Below are 27829 nucleotides of genomic sequence, written 5' to 3'. Positions count from 1 at the left end.
GTTGTTTTTTAAGGAGAAAGTAGGACTGTGCTGCTCACCCTCTGTGCTGCTCACCCTCTGTGCTGCTACTGTCTCACTTTGGCCACCCCCTATCCCAGTTCTCTCCCTCTCCATGTTTTTTCCCTCTTCCGTTTCTTTCAGTTGCAGGAGGGACTGAAAGTCCGTCCTTTTTTTTTTTTTTATCTGTGGAAGTGTGAAGTGCCATGGCGGCTGGGCGTTTGCAGGAGGATATTTTAATTTGGAGGCGCTGCCCTTGTCTTAGAGCTGCTTAAAATTCATGAGCCGGCATGATCCCTGTGTGCTCCTGGTCTGGGAGGCTCTGCACCTGAAGGACACTTCTGTCTTCCACCCCCCCCCCCCCCCCTCTCTTTTTTCTATTTCTCTCTCTATGTCATTCTCTCTCTTTTCCCACCCTCACCGTCAAGAGAACATTCAGCATTAAACTTTAAGTTGGGAGTTTGTTTTTCAAGGGTGGGTGGCTGTGTCCTTGCTTAGGAGGATGTTTCGCCTCAAAGCAGGACAATGGATGAGTTTGAGGACAATCATCCCTAACTCATTTCGGATGATGGATATATACTTTATGGAGGCAGGAGGAACCTCTATGGCTAATTTAATTTAGTAGTTTTGTAAGGGCCTCACTTCCCAGCAGTAAATTCTAAAATAAATCATTTTTACAAGTCCTGTCAGCCAGCGAAGACTGAGGGACGGCAGGTATAAGGACAGACCCTGTGATGGATTGGTGCTTTTGCCTCGAAGCAAAAGAGGAAAAACACAAAAAAAAGTGTTCTACCAATTCAGAAAAACATCTTCTAAAACGCATGTCACATTACCCCCACTGAACTGTATTGAAATAGAGGCCTTGTGCTTCTCTGAGGGAGAGTACTGACCATAATGATGTTTTTTGGATCGATTGATCATTACAAAATTGCTTTCCTATGGTTGTTCACCGTCACAGATCTCAAACTCACCTTCACGGCACAGTAGTCAAAGAAACCTGTATCCGAAAAAACGGCCACCAGGATCATCTGGAAGGAAAGAATTGAAGCAGTGTCACTATAATGTCCATCCCGTATACAGTAAATGAGCATTGCAGCTTGTTTTGCTACCACAAATACATGAAGGTGTCCAACACAAGTAAAATCGTGATAATGAACCTGCTGCAGTAAAGTAGCTTTTGAACCAACAGGGTTGTGAAGTATGAACCGAGCCTTTGACTGACAGGTCTTGAGATGGTGCGTTGACCCCACTGCCTTGGACAGTTAATTTTCCCAGACAGGGTCAACAATCAAACACTTCCTATTTCCTGCTCACTTCCTGCCAACGATACTATAATTACCATCATTGAAAAACAAAAGACAAGGACATGACAGGTTCGCAAATAACCGCTGTAAAAGAGCCTGTCATAAATTGAACACCATCTTATCCAATCTGTCACGTCTCTGACATAAAAAATGAAATGGGAAACATGAATAGAGTATATGATGTAAAGTCTACACTATACACCATCATATGATTAATGTAGAAGGAGACCGTATGAATATTTCACCGCATGAAAAGTTAAACATTATAAATACTTCTTCTTTCATGATGGATATTACCCACGGATGAAGATGTATAGTGCAAGCCTCACCCTCGTTCTCCGAAACACAATCATATTTTTAACATAATGACTAAAAGTAGACATGACTGAAGTGCTCCATCACCTTGAGAGCCTGAAAAGTAACACTGTGCAGTCATTTGTGCAGCTAATTCTTTGTACGGCTGTCGAGGGCCGCTCGCTCCTTCTAGAAGCATGACATTCCATCATTTTCCATCATGTTCCTGTTATAAAGCTATTTACCTGCATCACGTCTAACAAGGACATTTCGTTTTTTTCCCTCATTTGGTTCTTATTCGAATCTTATTTTTCCCTCATGACAACTTTTCACCCTCTCCCTCTCTCCCTCTCTCCCTCCCTCCCTCTCTCCCTCTCTCTGTATCCCTCTTTCTGTCTCTCTCTCTGTCTCGCTGTCTCTCCGCTGTTTTACATCACACTTGATTAGATGCGTTTGTTTCCATGGAGACAGGCTTTTCGGGAACCATCAGGAATGCCCAGACTCGCCACGGAAACAGAAGCCTGAATCTGGGGCAGCAGAGACGACAGGAGGCAGACGACAGGAGGCAGGCCCAGGCACACGCGTGGAAGGCCACGCGTGTGCCTGGGCTTGGCCACCCCGGCCGGGCCAGGCCACAGGCTCAAGCCCATGCATCTCTCAGCAGTGTTGCAGACACAAAACAAAAGCTGGCTTTTCCATCGCTGTGCGGTCTCGGGGCGCGCCGCTGTGGCAGCTAATAAAGATGGGCCTGCCGGACCGGGAGCAGGCAGGCAGGCGGGTCGATGGGTTTGAGTCGGGGACAAAGCAGGCGTCAGACACTCACCATCCCAAACAGGAGTGCCAGGGTTTCATAGTCAATCCACTCCACCACTGTCATCAGGCTGGGTCTCTGCAGAACACACACACACACACAGGGACAGATACACACCGAGATAAACACCACAGACACAGACAGCAACACATTACACACATGGGCACAGACATAGTGTGAGGCTTCCTAAGTCATTTATTGAGTGAGGTTCTCTCAAAATATTTAAATAGGTAATATAACTGTCTATAAATCAAACATATGTCTTATTCTAACTGATTTTATGGAGGGGGGAAGCTATATATGTACATTTTGGATGTTGTTTTTATGCAGAAGAGGAGTCTTACATCTCCGATGATGGCCAGGGCAGCAAGGGCAGCCAGGGAGCCCAACATGGCCGCCAAGGTTCGGTGGACAATCTGGGGAAAAGTGCCCACAGGATTTAAATGCATTTGTTAATTGTTATTCCTCAAAGCAACGAATGGAGGGTGAAAGCTTGGACCTCCTTATCTGCCATCATATGCCTCTTACCACCAAACTGTACATATCCTGACCCTTACACAACCCATCACGACCCCAGCTTTTCAAACCCAACCTGTGGTTAAAATAATATCCATGCCCATTCACTCCTGTGGCGAGGATCAGTAGATGCAGAATAGAGCGAGGTAACTCAGGGGTCATTCATAGCACACACACACACAAGAGGAAACAATGGATTCATTAGTGGTAAAGCACTTCGGATTAAAGCCTTTCCCAAATTGCAAACATAACAATTACTTTCATACCTCCACTCCGTTTTCTCTCTCTTTCTCCCTCTCCCTCTCCCCCCCTATCCCATCTCTCTCCCTCTTCCCCCCTCTCTCCTGCTTTTGCTGAACAGGTGCCTGCTGAGGTACCGGTATCTGCACAAACGCGCTCTCTCACTCTCTTTCAGGTATTCTCTTTCTGTGTCAGTCTCTGTCTCTCTCCTTCCCTTGTCTGTCTGTCTGTCTCTTCCTCCTCTCCATCTCCCTCTGTCCACTCTCTCTCAGGAAGACAGAACATCAAGTGTGGTAAGACTTCTGTGGGACCTGTGGAAGGTTCTGGATTCCACACAGTCCCCCTCAACAGTCCCCCCGTCCCCCCCCCCCCCACACACACACACACACACACCACCACACTTCGCAGAGGACCGGGGGGGGGGGTGGGGGGTAGGGATGAAAGTGGATGTGGAAGGTTCCGGATTGTGTACGCCCCCCACCTTTCCCCTGATCCAGTGGGATTTGCCTCCACGGTCATGTTAGCGGCACGCATGATGAAAGACGGGACGAGCGTGAGTGTGTCAGCAGGCAGCCGAGGGCCCCTCGCTGCTGACATCTTTATTTCATCGCCATAAATGCCAGGAAAGTAGGTCACCCCATGTGTAGCACCTATACTAACAATCACCTTGTCATGGGAGGGTAGTTCGTGGAGGGTTAGCAAGGTGGAGGGTGGAGGACGGGGTGGGGGGTGATGAGAGAAGGGAGGTGGCTGGTGGAGGGAGTGTGGGGGGGGGGGTTCGAGGGAGGTGGGGGGGTGGAGGGAGGTGGGGGGGTGGAGTGTGGAGGGAGGTGGGGGGGTGGAGGGAGGTGGGGGGGTGGAGTGTGGAGGGAGGTGGGGGGGTGGAGAGTGGAGGGAGGTGGGGGGGGGTGGAGTGTGGAGGGAGGTGGGGGGGTGGAGTGTGGAGGGAGGTGGGGGGGTGGAGGGAGGTGGGGGGGTGGAGTGTGGAGGGAGGTGGGGGGGGTGGAGGGTGATGAAGGTGAGGGGGTTAAGAAAGGTGGAGGGAGGTGGGTAAGAGCATGTCTGAGAGGGCAGGAGAAAGCGCGGTCTCCCAGGCCTGAACCTCGCCCGCGGTAAATGTCAATCCTGCCGAGGAGCGAAGGAAGGGGGAGTGGGGGGGGGGGGGTTTAATGAACACCTTCACCTCAGCTTGATATTGCATTTTTCCACCGACTGGATTCCCGGGCGAGCAGTAGCCCTCTGCCCCTCGCAAGCCCTTCTGACAGTCAGTGAGGATGAGGTGAGAGCAGAACACGAGGACAAGGACGGACCGGTGTGAGGGGAGCTGGACAGAAGACGCGCTACGACCACGAGCACGTCATCAGGGCTCCTGCGGAACGCTCCCAGTGTGTGCGTTCGTCCCTTGAACAGCCCCGGGACCGCACAAGGGTTGGAAAAGACAAAGTCTGGAACAGTCTGGAACGTTCTCAAAGGAAAGCAGTTGCGCGGTCTGTCGCTGTCGAATGAAAGACAACGCAACCACGTTCGAAAGGCCCAACCTCCCAATTCAAGCAACATCAGATGGTAATCTATGTTGGGTTTTTCACGCCGGGAAGATTCTTCTCGTCATTATTACAGTGTTGTCTTTTGATAAGCAAGACAATTACTGTCAGCGAACGAGACAGACCATCCTATTGACCAGGATGTGCCGTTTGACTCAGAGCCGGGTCCTGTCAATCCAGACGAGAAACGTGACGGCCTCAAGCGCCGCTCGGATTCAATCACACGGGATCCGAGGCAGTTGAGAACCAGAAGCCTTCAGCACGTGCGATTTGCGGGTAATTATAACAAATAAATATAAAAGAATAATAAAAGTTGTTTGATGACAGGCGTGGGTCCAAAGGGAACAGAGGATTCCCATTCTTCTGTGATGGATGGATGGCAGGAGGGATGACGGGAGGAGTGGGGGTCGTTAAGCACACAGACAAATTACAGTTAATGCTTCCTGCATCTCTGACATCAACCACGTGGATCATCGCTTATGTAAAAAAACGGTTACCATGGACATGGACGGGCCAATCAGACGTCCTTGCCCCGCTCTCTGAGTGAGAGGGAGAAAGAGCTGGAGCCCAGGATCCCCCAGCAGAGGAACACACCGCCCCCTAGTGGCCACATGAAGAAACTGCTCTCCCCAGCAGATGGGGACAGGTCGAAACAGCCTTTTGTTTTCTCTCTCCTGTTCTGCCTCATCCTGTCACTCTGCCTAAAGGGACGGAGGATCCTGAACGCTGGATTGATTCGAGCAGTAAGGTTGGTATCTGGTCGAAGGAGAGAGGCATGCGAGGTCATTGTCCCTGGCCTGACCAATGGGCATCCAGCAGCCTTTGGTGTTGCAGCCAGACCAGATTAGAGGCTTTCACCTGTGATGGATTAGAGAGCTGAGCCCTTCTATTTTAACCTAGACACACACACACACACACACATCAACATACACACACACACAAGCTCACAAAATCAAACACGCACACAAACTCATACTCACAAACGCACGACTACATACACATGTCCACACACAAAATTACACACCTACACACATATTGCACATACAGTATTCCGGCAACAGAAACAGGGCCATTCAAGTCTAAACAAGTATATATATATATGATACCTATTGATATAAATAGGAAGTGTTTATAATAGGCGGGTGGCAGAGATATTTCCGAGCACCCACACATGCAGCGGAGCTAAATATAGCCCTGTGTGGGTGAGCCGGTAAATAAAGCAGCTGTTTGACTATGTAGGCAGTCTCTCTCCTGGGCTAATGAAACCCATCTAACAACACAACTGTGACTGCAGCTGAACATGACTGATCTGAAGGATGTGTAAAATACAGAGCTATGCTTACGAGGACGGAGGGGGGGAGGGGGGGAGGGAGGAGTCAGGAGAGGTCAGGAGAGCTCAGACTACCTCAAAGATGATGACGGAGGGGGGGAGGGAGGGAGGAGTCAGGAGAGGTCAGGAGAGGTCAGGAGAGCTCAGACTACCTCAAAGATGATGAGCACGTAGACGCCCGCCAGGATGGCCCCGGCAATGACCACCTGGGTTTCCACGGTAACGAAGAGGGACTGGTGGGTGATGGAGAGAGGCACCACCTGGGTGTCCAGGAGGAAGGCCTGCACGGTGATCAGGATGGGCTCGCTGGGGGGGGCACACAGAGGCACAACGTTACAACGGTGTTTGGTCAACTGTCATCACTGTCTGAACTGTCATCACTGTCTGGACTGTCATGCCACTGGTCTGTACAACTAGCTCCCTGCTTGGGGGGGGGTTCCTGGTGGAGCGCTGACCAGATAGGTCGAGGACTTACCGTAGGGACCCGGGTTCGATTCCCGCCCATCCTGTATGTCTATCCTTCTCTCTCTCCTCTCACCTTCAAGTCTCTCTCTAACTCTCACTATCCAATAAAGCAGAAAATGGCAAAAACAATAAATCATCTTAGAAGAACAAATTAAGAGTTACCTGCTCAACATCTCAAACGTTCTGGTTGTGAGTATCTGGTTGCTGCGTTCAGAGTGGAGGGGTATGGTCCAGTTATATAACACCTGTTGGAAACGATACGTTAAAATAGAATCCTATCAGTATCATAATTTCTAAACTAAAAGCAAGGTTTTCTGTTTTCCGAGTTATGATTTGTGCAAACCTTTAACAGTAAGCTAATTAAAATGGCCACCATGAACCTAACTCAAACGAAGCACAAACAAGGTGTTTTGTATGTTGTGATAAATGATGCAATACAGTAGACCAACATAGCTGCAGAGCTATGTTGGTGTTCAAACACACCTGATTCAAATGAATGGTCGTTAGCAGGCTTCTGCATAACTAGATAACGACCCATTCATTTGAATCAGGTGTGTCAAACATGCAGGACAGGGGGTACTTGAGGACCAGGGTTGAGAACCACTGCTCTAACATAAGTCATGTTCTCTGGAATAAACCCTGTTTGTGCAACGGACTCCCATTCTGCAGCTGTCCAACCATAGAAATCAAGCATAAGGAAGATAAGAAACCTGATCTCAGACCAGTCGACAGGCTCCCATTCTGCAGCTCTTAAGGCCTTTGCACACTGAGTCCGAAATTTGTGTCCGAAATGTTTGCACGTTAAAAAAATAATTTGACCTCGCGTTATGTCCATTGCGCTTACACCTGCCTCTGAAACTTGGACTGTCCAAAAAAGGTTCTCTGCGTTTTTCGCATCCATAGCCAGCATTTTGAGAGTTTTTTGGACAATTCAGAGCCACCAAATTTTTTGGCTGACGATTGCGCAAAAACGCATACGAAAATTTCTGACTCAGTGTGCAACGAGGCTTTATTGTATAACCACAGCAGTGAGACACAGGGAGAGCCTGAAGCTGATCTCAGATCAGTGCAGCGACCACAGCGTGGTCGTGGACGTATACCTGCTGAGCCCGCCTCCTCCTAGGCCCCGCCTCCTCGTTCTGCTCCACCTGGATCAGGATGTACTCCTGATTGGTCAGATCAACCATCCCTCCAACAAAGGGCCCGCCCACCTGCAGCTTTAGCAGGGCGTTGTCACGGAAATCTGTCAGGTTCATTGCTACATGGGGGCAAACTTGGTTAAGAGAAAGTTACACTTGAAGGTTGCTTATAATTGATTTGTAAATGAGCTACATTCTCCGGTATTCAGACTGACAGGTGATATCCTGGAGGGAGGTCTGTCTGACCTTGGGGAAGGTGTGGTGTACCTTGATTAATGAGGTGGTGACATGAGGTCCCTCACCCCTGGGCTGGCCATGTAAGTAGACACTTAGACAGAAGCCAGGCGTGTACATATTAACCTAGTAGCCCTACAGCCGTCCATACAATGTACATATGCAGTACGTGTTGAATGCAGAATGCATACAGTTGGGATCTAGCATTTCTCCATATAACCACCATGGAACGTCAATAAACGGGCGCAGACAGTTTTGTATTGGCCCGCTTATTGGCCCGCATACTGCAAAACGCTATGCTAGAAAGGTATCCTGGTATTTTTGATGAACTCTACAAGACAGATACATAGGGAGGTATTTTTTCTGGTGTGCTAAATAGTCTAGTGGTACAGGGATGGAGACACAGCCCAGGAACTAGACAGAGCCACGGGCACCAGGGCGGAAGGATACAGAAGCTCTCTGTGGAAGACACTGCCAGCATCTTCCAGGGGTTGTCTCGATCTGGGTACATGCTGAAGAACAACTGAAACCAAAACATACTTGGAAGTCACGTTTAATGATCCCTCCCACCACTTCAAAACGCTTAGACAACACAGCTTTCCTCACACGCTTGTTCTATTCCACTTGGGCTAACATGAGATGTGGAATGAACCGGAAGGTAATTTATACGTCGAATAAATGTATAATGACACAGTTTTCCGATGGGATGCTTGCACTTGGAATTAGGTCACGATGGATCTACTTACAGAAGACAGGACGACTAAAGTAAAGATGCAGGCGACCTTGGCGTTCCTGATGCAGCATCTACACAAGATAAGAATGTTTTAGGAACAAATAAACCTGTAAGACATACCAGACAGTCTTCTGTGATCTGAGACCTGTCATCTGACCAGAACGTGCTTTGTCATGTCTAACAAAGCAGGAAAAAGGCTTCCTCAGCCTTCCGGAAAGTCTTACTGAAATAACAATATGAATTCATATTTCTAATATCACAATTGCTGCAATGCTGTGTCATTATTCACACACACACACACCATGGTGAGTACCCAAACTGCACCCGGGTGAGTTCAGTAAACTAAACAGCGGGACTGGAGAGCGAGATCACCTCATGTTACTGGAGAGCTTGAAGTTGAGGTGTTCCAGAGCGTCGCCCTTCTCCGCGTTGGAAGACCGCGACAGGGACAGGCTGTTGACCTCGCTCCCCAGGCGGCACCTCCTCTCCAGCTCCGTAGCGCTGCAGTCCCATGGCTCGTCTCCACCCCCGCACCCACACCCTGGGTCCTGCAAGGTCCTGTCTCACACACACACCAACCCCCACCTCAAGTCGGTGAGCTGTAACCATGACTACGACACCACGATAAGCAGGTGGCATGGGCTGAGTCTTAATTCTCATGAGATTCAACCACGTTGTGCAAATGACACGGTCATCGTGTAATTCAAGCGCCTTCCATGATGATATTTCATGCGCCGTTTCATTTTCAGCAAATCTGTGTTATGCAAGCGATGCCAGATCTAGGACACGGGGATGGCAACTGATTTGGGGATGGAGGTATGTCAGAAGTGACAGGTTTATGGCAAGGCCGTAGCCATGGAGTCAACATTGGGGGAGAGAAATTCAATTTTTTATGATAATTTCAGACAGCGTGCGTAGTTGCCTGTCGTAGCGTAGCACATTTATATTTTTATATCAATATACTGGGGGGGACATTTTGACCAGATTTGAATATATGTATCATGATTACGGCCTTGGTTTATGGACAACAAAACACAACTTTATTGGATTTTCTCCCCCCCATTAGGAAACATACATTTGGTGCAGACCCAGGCCGAAGGGCTCACCTGTCCTCGTGAGTGCAGCACAGCAGGGGAGATCTCTCGGTGTAGTTGGTCTGGCTCCCTTTCCCCTTGAGGAGATTCACCATGCTGATGTTGTGCCTGCAAAACAGGGACACGTCCATCAGCCCTCACACTTTCACTCACTCCAGCAGGAGAGGGGCCTGTTCCGACCTTCAAAAACCTGTCTAAGAGGGGAAAAAAGAGCATACTCAACTCTCGAAGAAATGTATTCAATGAGAGCTTAATCCATTCTCATTATATTTGTGTATGTTGTGTATATGTTTCTACTCAATGGGAAGTATACAGTACTGATGTACATTCACATACTGAAAAACATGAATGCATGCAAGTTTGTTTTCTAGAAAGTATACTTTATTTTGATTTATTTATTTTTTCTCTTGGGTGGGATCTTTGATCCTGACCATCTCTTAGCCGCTCTCCTGCCCATTGGCTATCTGCCTCGTCAGTCACACAGGTTAATACTGGCGCTCTATACACAATGAAACCATGGTTACCTTACGCTCTCAACTCACACTGGTGTCTGTGATGGTTTTTAAAGACACACCCCTCCCACGTCGTTCTACGTTTATGTAGAGTGACTACATGTGAATATCTGGATCCACATTTCTACAATATAGGTAAAAGATATTATCTTAATAGACCGCTAAAACTGACAGAGCTTTAAATTCCTAATCTCTAAAACAAGCAATGTCTATAAAGACAAATGCCAGTCTAGTCAAAGCCTTGTAGCTTAAAGTATTAGTTTAACAATGAAAGTAAGCATCCCATAACTATATACAAGAATAGTAAAGAATGTGCCTTAACCAATTAACTTAACCAATGAAGTTGAGAAATATGATTTTCTAATTGACAGAGCAGAATATACTGATTTGTATTTTCCAAAAACACGTTTTTAGGTCAGTCCTACATTTAAAACCATACATACTGCTACTACAACCCTGTAGAAATGTTTGGCACAGTTCACACAGCAATCAAGAGATACCAGATCTAGGACACAGGAAAATAACTGATTTGGGGACAGTAGGTAATTCTGCTACTACAGCCCTGTAGATATGCTTGGGCACAAATATTGAGCGACAACTGTGAAATCACAAACCCGAAAGTGAAGTTAGATTAACATTTTACGAGCCATAATGACGGCCAATTAAATTGCCTCTGTTTTGATCTGATCACCCTGAAGGGCTTTCATCATCTCTGTCAAAAGGTCTGGTATTGCATGTGAAGCCAAGCACATGGAGCGTTTCTCCATAGACAGGGCTGTCTTCCTTCCTGGAGACCCGTTTATGGACAGCACCTACAATGTGTGCATTACTAACGGTTGTATATTACAACTTACAGTTGTAAGTATACAATTTAACTCTACAGGTCCCTATTTGGCTGCTCCAAAACATTGAGGAAAAGCCTAATTGCATGTTCTGACACGATTTATATTATTTTCGAATGATTATAGCCAAGGGAATTAATACTAATGTGTTTTGTTTAAATTGTCAGATGACAAGACATTTTTACTAGATGTCTAGATGTTGTTTCCTATGGAAAATATTAACAACAACCAACAACTAATAGTTGTCGTATAAACGTAGACTACTGGATGAACACACTACAAAGGCTGATTAGCTGTGAACCAAAACTTTGCACCAGGATAACCATCATAATTCTCTAGTACTGAAAGGTTTGGCATTCTGAGTGAAACAAAAATTCCAGCGTTTAATCTCAATAAAGTCACAGCCACAGGCCTGAGATTAGCAACCCTCCTTGATCACACGCACACACACCACACACACACACAGCCCCACACACACACAGCCACACCTAAACGCACATCCATACACACCCATAGACACACACAGAGCCAGCTGCACCAGGAAATCCTCCTCTTTTCCACATCAGCTCCCACACAGGAGGAAGTTGTGCTGTGACAGGTGGAGTGAGGATAACAGGATTTAGCATGTGAGACACAGCCCACTCACATCTCCATCCACCCACTGTTACATCACCGCATCATTTAGTCCCTATAGGGAGAGAACAAATCTTTTGGATAACAAGAATCTTTTCATTGTTTCCATCCTTTGCCAGTTTGATTTTTTACACCCCCAATATTTACTTTGCTTCAACAGCTGTCCAACATTTGTGCCTCTGTTGAGGATGGATGGTGGAACACAAACATCATAAAAACCCTTTAATGAGACAAACCAACAAAAGGGACTGACCCCTCTGGACTAAACAAGAGGGGTCCAATCAGAAAAGAGCCTGTGAGTTCTAGTGAGATCTAACCACAGACGTCCTAGCTCTGGGACGTGGTAATATCTGTAGCAGGGCAATATTAACAACAATAACTGAGACTGATTCGCTTTTTCATACTGAGGCCCGTAGCTCCGGTGCCTAGTATGCTGTCACGGCCCTGGTCATGTCTTACCCGTCGTCCGAATGAAAGCCCTCAGTGTGGATGATGCAGTGCCGGGGGGGTGGGCCCGCGGCCGCCTGCTGCTGGAGTTTCTGGGCCTCCCTTCGCCCCGACATGCCCTGGAGCAGACGCAGCTCGCCAAAGTTCCCCGCCACGGCCTCCGCCGACTGCAGGGCCGCCCGCCCCTGGTGGGCCTGGCTGGAGGGCTGGGACATCTCCAGGGTGCTCTTGTTCTCCAGGTACATGCTGAGTCAGGTGTGTCAACACCAAGCCTGAACTGAGAGGGAGTGACAAGAAAAAGAACAATTTCAGTCGGTTCCAAAATTGTTTCGATTTGTAGGAATAAACAAGTGGTTTTGAAAGCTTGATCTGATAAAGAGAAGAACAATTAGTCCTGTAATTGGATCCAAAAGGAGATACAAAATTTTAAATCCCTTAAAAGACAGTTACTAGAGTTACAAAGAGAAATTTAGGAATGTACGAAAATGAAAGGGAATTCATTGGTAATTTGGGGCAATTTATGCAAACTATCAAATACAAACATAAATATAAAATGTTGCTTGGCAGAGGAATGCAAACTCATACCAAAAGTTTTTTTTTGACTTTGATGTATTTCTGATTAGAACTTGAATCGATTATTTCATTCAAATGTTTGGACTGGATGTGGTCCTTGGGCTCAAATGCAGTAGTAGGGTATGTAGTGTTTAGGATACTACAAATGATCTGTGCGTGATGAAAATACAGTGGATTCAGGGGGCGTTGCCTCAATAGCCCTGCAGTTGTGCATGTGATTGAGAAATGCACAGGGTAGAAATTGAACTGAATTTGCATTCAATGTGGTTGCTTTAACAAAAATGATGCTGCAAGATGTCCCCCCCCCCCCCCCCCCCCCCAACTGGATTTAAGTTCCCTGTTTATAGACTATACCTGCTATTTTGCACATTTCCATTTTATTCCCATTAATTAATTCCCATGTAAAGTTTCCAACTTTGAAAACTCCCGGAATTCTGTAACTGTCAGTTACAGAAATAACGTAGCCTAAATTATTATTATTTAACCAGGTGACTGGATCAGTTTTGAACACAGCTCAGAATCGCTACTAATCAGGTGCATTTCTTTGTAATAGGTGTGTGAACATGCACTTGTTTTCAGGGGCCTCTCCAGACACGCTCGATATGAAGGGATTAGCCTGCTCACCGACCGCTGATGCAGCCTGGAGGCTGGCTACAGGCCAAACCCAGACACATTGCTTGACTACACTAGCTAACATTCCCTCTCTCCTGCCCTGGGCCGCTCCCTGAGGCCGGCTGTGGAGCGCAGGGACACATCCGTTTGAGAGGATCTGTGGCGCAGCTCGCTTTGACCTCCTGTCCTGGACTGATTGGAGATTTAAGACCCAACGTCGGCTGCTGTGCTCCAGGCTCCAGCCTCCTACCAGCTACACTAGCCGGCTCGGAGGTAGCAGTAGCGGTAGTGAGTTTTAGATGAACTGGTAAGGGAATAAAAAACCCACTGGGTCCAGCTTCCATGTCACTCCCTACGCGTTTGCATAGCCTACAAACAGTCACCTGTGTCTATGTTGTTCTGCCTCTGTCATATTCAGTCGAGCGTGGGAGATTGCGTTATTGCTCTCATTGCTGTGAGCAATAACGTATAATAAAACATGTGGACACCATTAGCAGTCCCTTGACTTCACAAAAGGGATTTGCGTTCACGTGCCGAGCTATAAGGTCAATATGGTCACCCGCGTGGGGAGAGCTCTTTTCTTTACCGTGATCTCGCGAGGAATGAACAAGGGTTTATATAATTGGTTTAGCTAACTACAGAGAAAATGACTGAGGATCAAATCGTTAAATTTCCAAACTGTCAGTTAGAGTTGCATCAGCATGAGTTCCTTATCCTTAAACATGTTAGATGATGCCCGTCAGATATGCTGTGGAATTACTACGTTCAATTTGTTTGAGGAGATAATTACATTAGCCTACCGCAAGATTGGCTTTGTTTGATGCTGAAGGCTAATCATTTCATGTAAACCCTTTTCCTAGTCATCCTGTTATTTACATTTAGCATACGCTTTTATCCAAAGCGACTTCCAAGAGAGAGCTTTACTAAAGAGCATAGGTCACTGATCATAACAACGAGATAGCCCCAAACATTGCGAGCAGCCAAAACATGAAGCATACATTGTGGAAAACCAAATAAGTGCCAAAGGTAATCTCCTCTTATCTCCTTGTGGACCATCACACACACATACACACATCCAATCCGCCTTAGAGGTAAGGAAAAGTCACGTCACAACTTGGTGTGACATCTTTTTACATAACTCTGAGCTTATCCTGCGTTCTTCATCTGTTTCCTCATGACTACTTTTGTTTCATGCTTGTGGTTTGTGTGTGTGTGTGTGTCCATAGAGAAATCAGGGGCGGTGAAAATAGTGACAACATGAAGTTCCTGCTGTCTTTCTGTACAGTTTCAAACTTGTGAGAGAGATGAAGATCAAACAAGTAAGTCTACACTGTTAAAATGAGAGATTAGCTCCATCCATTGTTTCTTTTGTAACCGGATTAATCTCAAACTCAACTGAGCATGCCCAAAACAGGCCACTGGATAGTTACTTTTTACCATGCATCCGGATTAAATGTTACAGATAAATGCCCCAAGAGATCCACACCATGCAGGTGTTTGTTTAGATTCCATTCTGTAACGTTGACAAATCAAACACATCCCTCTTTAACGTTTAACCTGCCTTGAGCTAATCTTTAAACACGCATGAAGGAGCCGCGTAATCTCTGTGTTTGGAAAGTGCTGCCCAGCAGGCAGGCTGTGGTCAAACAGGAACCGTCAACAAGCTCCCAGAGGGTTTGGAGGAAGATGACTGAAGAGGCATAATCATTCAAGCTACTTAAGCGCTTCAATCACATCTGTGTGTGTCTCTGTGTGTGTGTGTGTGTGTCCGCTCTGGAAGGAGAGAAGAAGAGATTGGTCCGATGCTGAGAACCACAGAGGTGATGAGGTAATTCTCCGTCATTCCTAATGTCCTTAACCTAAAACACTCAGCTCATTCATTCTCTTGTGTAACCCCCCCCACCCCACCCCCATTAAAATAAAAATGTATAATTTGTAACCTTTTCTTTGGACCTCACAATATTTATCTCATGTATTTTTTAAACAGAATAGGAAATCAAAAAGGATGATTAGGAAAAACGATATAAATAAACAAAAAACATGACAGGATGAAGAAAGTGTCCCATCTCTTCTGCATATGATAACAAATAAAAACCACTTACTTTGGAAAGTCTTCCCCGAGAATCACAGATGATTTTGTTGAGGATGATGAGTAGATGATGGTGATGATGATGATGATGATGATGAACGTGACTTGCTGAATTGTACGGTATCTACCTGGGTACTCCAATAAAAAAAAGAGTGTGTCTGTTGCTTCTTGGAGTCTGCCTGGCCGGTCGAGTACTCCCTCTGCACCAAGATGGAAAGAGAGAGAGAGAGAGAGAGAGAGGGAGGGAAGGAAGGAGAGAGGTGAGGTTTAGCTCGAGGAGAAAGCAGTGCCCTCAGTAAGCCGTGGTGTGTATCTGGTGGGAGGGGTGTTCCTTCTCTCTGAGGAATGCTGGCCTGGGAGCTGCTCCACATCCACCCTCTCCATCTGCTCACGCCCACCTCCAACACCCTCTACGCCCCTCTAATTGCCAGGCTTTCAGTGTCAGACACACAGCTAACTCCCCCACACCTTCTCACTTACTAATACATGTAATGGCTAATTCATTTATAGTATGTTTACACGTGGGGACTAAAACACAGGATTCAGGAACATCCAGACCAAGACCTCATGGCAGAAATCCAAAGACCTCAAACCCTGACACACACCCACTCTCACAATCAAAGGTCAACAGACAGCAAATCACTTTTCACTGGTCAGAAACGTCTTTCCTTGGGGATTTGAAGTAAGTAGGATGCCTTCTGCCTGTTATAGTGACCCCTTAATGTCACCACTTGGTTATGTAATAATAACCATGGCGTAGCTGTTATTAAAATGCTGGATCAGGGGTTTCTAGAGCTTTCCAATTCAGCCATAGGCTGAACTTCATGGTGCGAGTGGGTCAGTATCCTGTGCAGGGACGTCTAGCCAAGCCGTTCTGACAAACCTGATCATCTCTGGAGATTTAGGGTGTGGAGAGGTCAGACAGGGCAGAGACTGCTCAGCTTTAAGTAAACCCTTCAGAAAACGCTCCAACACCTCCGAACAAGGTCCTGGAAACAGACAGAGCTTCATTCCAAGACGTCTGTTTGAAAACTCAATTTCACTCACCTCGGGTCCATTGCAAGATAACAAGACAAAAGTGAAGCTATTGAAATCAGTTTGGATTTGTGGCAGCCACTTATCAAATGGATTGTCATGTATGGCCTTGCAAGTGCCCATAGAAGTCCAAACTCAAGGTCCAGTCAAGAAAAATTCCCACGGCTAGGAAAAGATCTTTCATGCAGAATAAGAAAGATTGAGGGACTTTGGGAGACGTTGAGAGGCCTTGTGGTCCAGACACTGTCTGAGGTCCGCCAACATGCCTGTCCTTTTATTTGCTTCCTAAAAATACTAACCATAAATCCCAAATCCTTGGAGTAACACATCTCAAATGACACTGTCGAACCCGAAACAGACTTAATCCCCAAATATTTCCAAATATTTGGGGATAAACTAACTTTAGGAGCTAGCCCATCTTTGTAGTTCGAATTCAACCTCACCATTGACTTATACTGTTAAAGCTGTTCTCTGATTTCTCAAAAGGATCCTTAAATAAAAAAAACTTCCTCTTTTCAGGAAATCCTCATGTCACAAGACACATGTCGTATTTGTACAGTGCCAAACTTTAAACAACGCAATTATAAGCGTCATTTAGTCTTGTGTAAGATCCATTCCCATTCACGCCAGCCAGGCGCTCGGATGGCTCCAGAAACAATGGCTCCCATTCAGCCGCGGTCACCTGCTATGCAACCACAATGTCCTCTGACATCAGAGACACGGAGCACCAGAGGCAGGATGACCAGGGGGCAGCTTGCTCTCTGGTCTTGTGGGACTGTTCAGGCACTGACAGAGCGTCACATGCTCACCCACAGCAAACCTGCGCCGGGGTCCGTCGGCGAATACGTGACGCAAAATGCGTCCGTGTGTTGATGGGGCTCCACACTGGGAGGAAGATCAGCAGGCCCACTGGGAGGAAGATCAGCAGGCCCACTGGGAGGAAGATCAGCAGGCCCACTGGGAGGAAGATCAGCAGCTCTCATTTCACTTTACAGTTTACTATCAAGGATGAGTTTTAGATAATTGCACAGGTACTTTACACATGGGAACAGATCTGTAAAAAGATAAACAATGTGTACAGAACAGATTATATATATATATATATATATAACTTTTGACCAAATCATTGGACGACCCAACATATGGTTTCTGTACTTGACAGGACCTGCTGTGTGTGGAGAGTATTGTCCCTCATGTACAAATCACAACTCCACATTCGATCTTAAGAGTCCAGAGACCAGGATTATCACGGCTGTCTGCTTGGTACAGCATGCAGCATACCTGACACACCGGTGGCATGTACAAATCTGAGCCTTAAGACGGGTAGAGCCAGTGAACCATGTTGGTATTCATTCCTGCTAGTCTTATGAGTGATCCTGGGGGGGAAGGGAGGGAGGGAAGTAGACTACAGCAAAACTGGGACAGCTGTACTTCTCCAGAGCACATGACCGCTGGAATATGAACCATATCAAAAGGTCCTCGGCAGAGAGGTGCAGAAGTACCCTAAGCTGCACACTACAAATCAAGTGGAGAATTTGAACTCTTCGTGTACAGTCCTACTTATTCCAAGTCTCATTACATTTCTTCTTTCTGATAGTTTCTGGACAATGAACTACCAAAGAGTTATCTTGGTGATATGGCACTGTCACAAACTAAACCATGCATACTTTATTCAAATCATGAGTGGTAAGGTATGGTCTGTCAGTCGAGATACAATATAAAACTCAAGTTCATTTTGACCGTAACTATCAGCTTTAAATTTAAACCAAGCAATAAAACAATGAGGCGTGGTCAAATGTATCCTCACAGTGGGTGGTGGAGTCAAGATGCTGGCCAGTTTACGTAACACAGGACTGACCATATAAATACAGGCCTACTCTGTGGCTGAATGAGACTGAACACACGCTGCTGTTCAGAGCTCCCCCCCCCCCCCCCCCCTCCCTGCCTGGGCCCAAGGGTCCTGGTGCACGGGAGAAGCACCTGACCCAGTGAAATATACGTGATCTGGAGCAGAGAAGTGCAGAGTTTGTGTGTGTGTGTGGTGGGCTGGTAGTAGGTGGGGGGGAGGTAAGACTACAAAGAATTCTCAGATTTTTTTAAAGCCAAATTAAAGCCGTGATAAAAACACAGTTTTCTCGTGCTCCACTGTAATCCTTTGAACCAGTTCTGAGGAGCAGGAGAGCAGGAGAGAGAGCAGGAGAGAGAGAGCAGGAGAGAGAGAGAGCAGGAGAGAGAGCAGGAGAGAGCGCAAGAGAGAGAGAGCAGGAGAGAGAGAGAGCAGGAGAGAGAGAGAGCAGGAGAGAGAGAGCAGGAGAGAGAGAGAGCAGGAGAGAGAGAGAGCAGGAGAGAGAGCAGGAGAGAGAGCAGGGGAGAGAGAGCAGGAGAGAGAGAGAGCAAGAGAGAGAGAGAGCAGGAGAGAGAGAGAGCAGGAGAGAGAGAGAGCAGGAGAGAGAGAGAGAGCAGGAGAGAGAGAGAGAGCAGGAGAGAGAGAGCAGGGGAAGAGGCTCTGACCTCCAACAAGCTTACTGGAGCCTCACACCGGGAGCAGGATGGGAAGTGAAGGCTTGGGAAGAACCTGGGCTGGACCTGGCAGGCTGGGCATGAGGCACGTCTACACTGAGACCTAGAGCTGCCTCCAAATGCATCCAGGTTAGGCCAGAAACTCAAGAAAAGATCAGTTGAAAGCAGCAATAAACATTCTCATGTTGGGGGGGAGAGAAAGAGAGACTGGAGAAGGGCTTTCATCATTTTAATTTATTAACAGAATTGTTTGTATTAACATTTAATATGCAGGAATGAGACCTTTTCATGAATACATGGCACAATCATTATATACATTTTTTTCATAGGACAGTGCAGCATACACGTGTTCAATCGAGAGACAGTCGTTGTCACATGACCTTTCCCCTGGGTTCTGATTGGTGCGAGCCGAGTAAGAAACACTGACACTGAATTTTAAAAAGGTTCTTTTGAAGAAACACTTGTAACCGAGAAAGAATGGAAACTGAAAGAAAAAAAAAGCTATCCTACTCGTTTATCAGGCATCCTTCGCAATTTACAACAACCTAAAGATAGACAGGCTCGCACGTCCACCGCAGCGCTAGGCCGTGCGCCCAACAGGGTTTTCAGGGGACGTGGCAATCCCTGGTGCGACTCATCCCCTCCTAATTATTTTTAAAGAGACTAAATGAGAGTCTAGGTTTCTTCTCCAGCGTACAGTGCCGTCAAAGCTAATTGCACATAATTCACTTCTCCACGTAAGGGTAAGTCGTAGCAGAATGCATGTGTGTGTGTGCATGTGTGTGTGTGTGTATAAATTCATGTATGTGTACGTATGAATAGGTGAGATTCAACACCGTCATGTGTTTTCTCATCCTCATTTAGTCTGTGGGGGGTGCCTTCGCCCTTTTTCTCCGGCGAGCGAGCGCGGGGGGGGGGGGGGGCTCAGGGGGTTAAAGGTCAGGGGAGTCAGTGTCCGGTCAGGTAATCCTGCGTGGAGTCCGAGGCGAAGGAATCGGCGTCCTCGTTGTCCGAGTCCTCGCTGCTGTCGTCGGCGGCCGGCTCGCCCGTCAGCGCGATGCGGGCGTAGTCGTCCGTGTCGATGGACTTGCAGAAGTGGATGGCGTACTTGAGCTTCTCCTCCAGCACCAGCTTGCAGGAGTACCTGGGCAGCTTGAGCAGGAAGAAGCAGGTGTACGACTCTGGCAGGAAGTGGTCCGGAGGGTTGTACTTGTCCAGCACCTGGAACGCACGGACATACGTATGACCACTGCTGCAACACTGCCGCAACAGCGAGGCTGGCTCGTCACGAGCCAGTTACAAAGAACGATATCTCCCGATGAAAAACACAGCACGCAGATATATATGTGTAGCACAGAATCTAGACATGCACAGGCCCGTATTTGTACAGGTCTGACAAATCAAGTACAGACACTGCATCGTGGTCGTATACTGGACGGTGTGTCCGAGCGGTGAGATGGAACGCCCCCCCCCCCCCCTCACCTGGACGACGAAGTCTCGTCCCCGGAAGTCGGCGATGGTGCGGGGCAGGCGGGTGCGGCCCCAGACAAAGCGCAGGAACAGGGACCTCTCCGTGTTGGAGAAGGACTCCATCACCTCCCAGAACCACTGGATGAGGGGCGCCGTGGGCTCCACCCCCTTGTAGGTGGCCACCGACTTGAGGAGGTGCAGGGGGATGTCTGGGCTGCCACACACCTGGGGAGGGGGGGGAGGGGTTTGAGCTACGCACACACACACACCCTTATCCACACACACACACACCCTTATCCACACACACACACACACCCTTATCCACACACACCCTTATCCACACACACACACACACTCCATACAAAAAATATCCCACAGGCACACACACACACCCTTATCCACACACACACACACACACACACACTCCATACTAAAAATATCCCACAGGCACACACACACACACACACACACCCGGCGTGGGGGAGGCCCTACCATAGTCTCCAGCTCGTAGCCGGTGAAGAGGGAGAGCAGGGGCACCGGGACCACCCGGGCCATGCCCTCACGCACCGCACACACCTGCTCGTCAAACTCATGGAGCCTGCAGGACACAGACACAGCTGGCTGAGGAACAGGACAGAGCACACACACACACACTAGATACACACTGTAGATACACACACACAAACACACACACACACTCTAGAGATACACAGCCACGAGAGACACACACACACACAATAGAAACACTGGGAGAGCCCCACAGGGGCGGTGTGTCGGTGGCGTGTTGGCGGCGTGTTGGCGGCGTGTTGGTGGCGTGTTGGCGGCGTGTTGGCGGCGTGTCCTCACCTGTAGTTGATGGCCAGGCGGACGTACTCGGCGCGGTTCTCCAGGGTGATGTGGGAGTGCTTGGAGCTCAGCTGGATGTCCTGGCCGCTGGCGTTGGGCACGGTGAATGGCAGCGTCATCGCCTCAAACTCCTCCGCCGTCGCCTCGTTGTCCCGGATGTACATCAGCCCCGGGATGAAGTCCTTATCCACCTGGAGACAGACAGACAAGTCAGACAGACAAGCCAGGTTAGACAGTCTTTATCCACCTGGAGGAGAGACAGACAGGTTAGACAGACAGACAGGTTAGACAGTCAGACAAGCCAGGTTAGACAGTCTTTATCCACCTGGAGGAGAGACAGACAGGTTAGACAGACAGACAGGTTAGACAGACAGACAAGCCAGGTTAGACAGTCTTTATCCACCTGGAGGAGAGACAGACAGGTTAGACAGACAGACAGTATTTATCCACCTGGAGGAGAGACAGACAGGTTAGTTAGACAGACAGGTTAGACAGTCTTTATCCACCTGGAGGAGAGACAGACAGGTTAGTTAGACAGACAGACAGACAGGTTAGACAGTCTTTATCCACCTGGAGGAGAGACAGACAGGTTAGTTAGACAGACAGGTTAGACAGTCTTTATCCACCTAAAGGAGAGACAGACAGGTTAGTTAGACAGACAGGTTAGACAGTCTTTATCCACCTGGAGGAGAGACAGACAGGTTAGTTAGACAGACAGACAGGTTAGACAGTCTTTATCCACCTGGAGGAGAGACAGACAGGTTAGTTAGACAGACAGGTTAGACAGTCTTTATCCACCTAAAGGAGAGACAGACAGGTTAGTTAGACAGACAGGTTAGACAGTCTTTATCCACCTGGAGGAGAGACAGACAGGTTAGTTAGACAGACAGACTGACAGGTTAGACAGTCTTTATCCACCTGGAGGAGAGACAGACAGGTTAGTTAGACAGACAGACAGGTTAGACAGTCTTTATCCACCTAAAGGAAAGACAGACAGGTTAGACAAACGGGTCTTTTCCGACATAAATTGACCCTAACGAAGTGACCCTTCACGGGTGCGAGTGCGTGAGCGTGCACCTGTGTGTGTGTACGTGTGCAGGAGTGCGTGAGTGAGCGTGGGATAGCTGCGGTACAAAGCCTGCATGTGGTGGGATGGGGGAGGGGTGGTGTCTCGTCTGGGAGAGAACTGCTCGTCTTGTGCCGGCTCCTCCGCTCCCTAACCTTTGTCCTGTCTCCGGGGCCAGCGCAGCGCACAGCGGGGGCTTTGTTCCGCCGACAACCTCTCCCCCACATCGCTGCGCTCCCTGCGCACGTTTCGCCAGCTCGTGATCCCAGCCTGGACGCAGGAGGGAACGACCTACACTCGCTGGCTTGTCTCTGCCTTTGCGGCACGTACACTGGTGCACACAGGCCGTACACGGTGCTTGCAAAGGGCAGGAGGATCACACAACCCTGAGGAGAGGTGTACGGTGTGCCCGCCCCCGGGCTCACTCAGAGGAAGTTCATACTGGAAGAGAGGAACGCCGCTTCCTGTCGCCACGGCCGTCCTGCCGGAAACCGCGGGGTCAAAAGGTCACGGTGCAGTTCTGAGCCGGAATGCTCAGACGTACACATTTGCTAACACGTTGGTTGTGTAAGAGATTAAGGTTGAAAAGACGTTTTACGTAAATCTACGCAAAGTGCATAGTTGTGCATTCCTACAGCTTGGAAGAAACTAAAACTAGGACGTGTAGGAGGATGTTTGACCCTCAGCAGATCGGGTTTGAAGAAAGGTTACAGAACGTCCAATGACGGCTTACATACATACAGTACAAGGTCAGGTGACATTCTGGGAAAAGTTGATATCCAATTCATGAGAAAAGGACTTACACACAGGACAGAGGCACGCACACACACACACACACACACACACACACAAAGGAGCAGAGGAATGCATACCTCACTGAGGTCAGCGATGGTGAGGTTCATTCCGGCCAGCTGCTTCCAGACGGGTTCTGCCAGGTTCAGACTGAGTGGGCTGCCTGTTCTGATAGCGATACCCAGAAGAACTCCTGCGGAACCACACAGAACCCACACACCTTTATAACCAGAACCACACAGAACCCACACCTTCATAAACAGAACCACTCAGAACCAACACCTTCATAAACAGAACCACTCAGAACCCACACCTTCATAAACAGAACCACTCAGAACCCACACCTTCATAACCAGAACCACTCAGAACCCACACCTTCATAAACAGAACCACTCAGAACCCACACCTTCATAAACAGAACCACTCAGAACCAACACCTTCATAACCAGAACCACTCAGAACCAACACCTTCATAAACAGAACCACTCAGAACCCACACCTTCATAAACAGAACCACTCAGAACCCACACCTTCATAAACAGAACCACTCAGAACCAACACCTTCATAACCAGAACCACTCAGAACCAACACCTTCATAAACAGAACCACTCAGAACCCACACCTTCATAAACAGAACCACTCAGAACCCACACCTTCATAAACAGAACCACTCAGAACCCACACAGGGAGCAGGGAGGTTCCTACCCAGGAAGCGGAACATGTTCATGTGCAGGGGGGTCTTGGCGGCGGGGTTGAGCAGGAAGCAGTCCCGGTTGGCGCCCGACTCGTCGCGCCCGTTGGGGGTGACGATGAGCAGCAGGGTCAGGCCGTTCTGGAGCTCCTCGCACATCTCTGCTATGGACTCACTGTAGCCTCCACCACAGTCATCCACAGACTCGCCTGGGAGCACACACACACACACGCAGTTCACACACAAAGACTACTCAGAACAGCTAGCAGCAAAATATAGAACATCGACTCACGCAATGCTTAGATCAATCACACACACACACACACACACACACACACACACACACACACACACACACACACACACACACACACACACACACACACACACACACACACACACACACACACACACAGTACAGATCACATCAAAGGGACACAATCTACTGAGCTCTCAGCTGATAAGTGTCCCACGTGAAGGGGGGGGGGGGGGGGAGGTGACCCAGAGGTCGTCGTGATGCGGGGGTCAGAGGTCAAAGGTCACGCCGGTGGAACCTACCCACAAATTTGACCTTCCAGACGCGGTGGGGCAGCAGCAGGCTGTCGGGGCTGAAGGAGCTCATCTTGGAGCACATCTGACCAAACACCGACTTGGTCCCGTCTGGACCAGCCAGGCCCCCTTTACTGCGGGAGCGCTTCACCTGGCGGGAGGAGAGGGGGAGGGAGAGAGATGACGGGAGGCAGGGAGAGAGACACAGAGAGAAACAGAGGGCGAGAGAGATAGAGAGAGAGGGGGGGAGAGAGAGAGAGAGAGAGAGAGAGAGAGATCATGTCAGTGTTCCTCTTCACTCTGCAGCTCTGCCAGGTAGAAAGGGATCAGTGAGGAGTGTGAGGTTGTGAAAGTGACAGCTCTCTGTGCCAGGGCTACGTGCTCAGCTCTGGAGGGGGGGAGGGCTGTCTGAGTGCAGTGGCCCACATCGAGTTACTGTGTGGGGGTAAAGTCTGCAGCTCAGGCTAGGAACCCCCCACAGGCAGGGCTGGAGCACCGATCACACATCACTCCGATATCCCCTAATGAAAGATCACATGGAACCGCGAAACCAAGCCATGTCTAGACCACAACTCAGGCTACGAGAGGGAGGGTGGGAGAGAGGGGAGGAGGGAGGGTGGGTGGGTGGGAGAGAGAGGGAAAGGAGGGAGGGAGGCACAAGGGAGGGAAAAGGAAGAGAGGCAGAGAAAAAATGAAGGGAAAAAAGGGAGGGAGGGAGGACAGAGCGAGCCGTAATTGTGCACTAGTATGAAAGCAGCGCCTGCTCGCTGAACTGAGCGTCACATTAGCAGCTGCTTTCAAAGTGTTCCCACACACCCAGTAACAGGCAGACCAGCACACTGGGTTCTCTTACAGAACCAGAGAGCGCTACTGTACCTGTATCCTGTTGAGCTCCACCACAGGGCCATGTTGGCGGTCCCGGACCATGGTCGCCTGGACGACCTTGCGGAACGCCGCTTCCTGTAGGGGAGACGCCAAAAAAAGGCATCAGACGAGCTCACGTTGACCGGCGGGTGTGTTTGAGAGAGCGTCCGCTTGGCTGTGTGCCGGGGGGACGTAGTCCCACCTTGCCCTGGGAGATGAGGATGCCACGCAGCGTGTCAAAGCCCACCGGGGGGCCGTGCCCCGCCTGGCCCAGACGGCCCTCCAGGTCGAACATGGGGATGCAGGGGCAGAACAGCTCGGAGATGTGGTGCAGCAGCAGCAGCCTGTTCCTCAGGGCTATGATGGGGATCTCCTGGAGGTGGTTGTATTCCATGGGCACCTGGGAACCACACACACACACACACACAGAGAGAGAGAGAGAGAGAGAGAGAGGGTGTGAGGAGTGAGGCCTGGGAGTGAGGCCTGGGTCTGGGACTGAGGCCTGGGTCTGGGAGAGAGGCCTGGGTCTGGGAGAGAGGCCTGGGTCTGGGAGAGAGGCCTGGGTCTGGGAGTGAGGCCTGGGTCTGGGAGAGAGGCCTGGGTCTGGGAGAGAGGCCTAGGTCTGGGAGAGAGGCCTGGGTCTGGGAGTGAGGCCTGGGTCTGGGAGTGAGGCCTGGGTCTGGGAGGGAGGCCTGGGTCTGGGAGTGAGGCCTGGGTCTGGGAGTGAGGCCTGGGTCTGGGAGTGCTGGTACCTGAGCGGGCAGCTTGCCGGCGTTGGTGGGCTTGCTCGTGGACCAGGCCAGCGTGTGGGCGGAGCCGCAGGCCACCCGGTTGATCTTCTTGCCCTGCAGCGCGGCAACCAGCCGGGGCCTCTGGATGGCGTTGGTGGTCCCGTCTCCCAGCTGGCCCTCGTCGTTGTCCCCCCAGGTGTACACTTCTCCTGAGACAAAGAGCACAGCCGCAGCTATGGACAAGGTCTGCTGAACACGGCACCCAGCTATACACAAGCGCCCTCTCGACCAATCACGTCATCCGTTACCAGGATCAGGTGGAATGAGAAGCGACCCGCCTACCATCCTCCGTGCAGCACACGCAGTGGAGCGACCCCGTCGCTATGGCGATGACCTTCTTCCCCTGAAGCCCCTGCACCTGTCGGGGTCGCCGCACGTGGTCGTCCGAGCCGTGGCCCAGCCGGTGGTAGTCTCCTTTCCCCCTGGAGGACACACACACACACACACACACACAGGTCGTACTAAGGCCATGGGGGGAGAGCTTGATGCTCTGTGTGGCGGGGGGTGGGGGTCAGGGGGGGGTCAGGAGAGGTCGTACCAGGTATACACTGCCCCAGACTTGGTGAGCGCCACAGAGAACTGGGAGCCGCACTCCACCTTGACCACGCCCAGCCCGGTCAGGGAGTCAATCTGACCAGAGAACAGAGAGGACACACACACACACACAGCTTCATTCAATCTGTCATCATCCTCATCTTCCTCATCATCATCCCAATCCATATATCCCTGTTGCTTCATCATCATTTCAATCTCATTATCACCCTCCCAGCATCATCCCCAATATCCTCCTCATTATCATCCTAGTATCATCCCAGAATCGTCCGAAAAATCCTCCTTCTCCTCCTCCCTGTGTGGATCAGACAGCGCCCCCTGCCGGCCGCGGCAGGCGTTACCTTCATGGGGACCTTGCAGCCGTCGCTGCCGCCCCGGCCCAGCTTGCCGTAGTCCCCGTCCCCCCAGGACCACACCATGTCGTCGTCCGACAGGCACAGCGTCTGGGCGTCGCCGCTGCCGCACGCCACATCGATCACCCGGTGGCCCTGCAGCGCGTCCACCTGGACACACACACAAACACACACACGTGATTACGATCCCGACATATCGCGGACACCGCCTCCACCGTGAGGGGCGTCAGTGAGGTCCGGACTCACCAGTTTGGGTTTGAGCTGGTCCTCGCTGTCTCCGTGGCCCAGCCGGCCGTAGCGGCCCTTGCCCCAGGTGTACAGCTCCCCGCTGGCTGTGATGCAGGCGCTGTGGGCGCCGCCCGCCGCTACGTCCACCACCTCCACCCCCCGCAGAGACTCGATGACCCGGGGGCGGTCGCACGGGCTGGAGGGGGAGGCGGAGCCAGCAGTTAGTACAGCTACTCGACCTCAACCCTGACCACCACCATGATCTCTCCCCTGACCCCACCTCTCCTTCTCTCCCCCCCAGACTGACCTCCGGTTCCCCTGACCCCACCTCTCCTTCTCTCCCCCCCAGACTGACCTCCGGTTCCCCTGACCCCACCTCTCCTTCTCTCCCCCCCAGACTGACCTCCGGTTCCCCTGACCCCACCTCTCCTTCTCTCCCCCCCAGACTGACCTCTGGTTCCCCTGACCCCACCTCTCCTTCTCTCCCCCCCAGACTGACCTCCGGTTCCCCTGACCCCACCTCTCCTTCTCTCCCCCCCAGACTGACCTCCGGTTCCCCTGACCCCACCTCTCCTTCTCTCCCCCCCAGACTGACCTCCGGTTCCCCTGACCCCACCTCTCCTTCTCTCCCCCCCAGACTGACCTCCGGTTCCCCTGACCCCACC

General features: G+C 49.8%; 2 protein-coding genes across 2 annotated transcripts in view; both read right to left on the bottom strand.

Moving 5' to 3' along the window:
• oca2 (oculocutaneous albinism II) overlaps positions 1-12377 on the bottom strand; it is a 42510-nt gene extending 30133 nt beyond the window's left edge. The window contains 11 exon segments of the mRNA XM_067229987.1: positions 969-1025; positions 2419-2484; positions 2751-2822; positions 6186-6339; positions 6661-6743; positions 7599-7756; positions 8322-8394; positions 8618-8675; positions 8977-9162; positions 9699-9806; positions 12145-12377. Of these exon segments, the coding sequence (XP_067086088.1) occupies positions 969-1025; positions 2419-2484; positions 2751-2822; positions 6186-6339; positions 6661-6743; positions 7599-7756; positions 8322-8394; positions 8618-8675; positions 8977-9162; positions 9699-9806; positions 12145-12377 (1248 nt within the window).
• Positions 12378-19690: 7313 nt separating this feature from the next.
• Positions 19691-27829, bottom strand: part of herc2 (HECT and RLD domain containing E3 ubiquitin protein ligase 2) — a 43825-nt gene continuing 35686 nt past the window's right edge. Inside the window, 14 exon segments of the mRNA XM_067230084.1 lie at positions 19691-20182; positions 20444-20656; positions 20924-21029; positions 21278-21468; positions 23216-23328; positions 23842-24036; positions 24386-24527; positions 25253-25336; positions 25443-25640; positions 25993-26180; positions 26314-26453; positions 26570-26661; positions 26925-27086; positions 27183-27360. Coding sequence (XP_067086185.1) covers positions 19910-20182; positions 20444-20656; positions 20924-21029; positions 21278-21468; positions 23216-23328; positions 23842-24036; positions 24386-24527; positions 25253-25336; positions 25443-25640; positions 25993-26180; positions 26314-26453; positions 26570-26661; positions 26925-27086; positions 27183-27360 — 2275 coding nt within the window. The 3' untranslated portion in view covers positions 19691-19909.

This window comes from Osmerus mordax, chromosome 26 (genome assembly GCF_038355195.1).
Source record: "Osmerus mordax isolate fOsmMor3 chromosome 26, fOsmMor3.pri, whole genome shotgun sequence".
Taxonomy (NCBI): Eukaryota; Metazoa; Chordata; class Actinopteri; order Osmeriformes; family Osmeridae; genus Osmerus; species Osmerus mordax.
The sequence above is the reverse complement of the archived record's forward strand: the minus strand, read 5'-3'. Positions and strand labels throughout refer to the sequence as shown.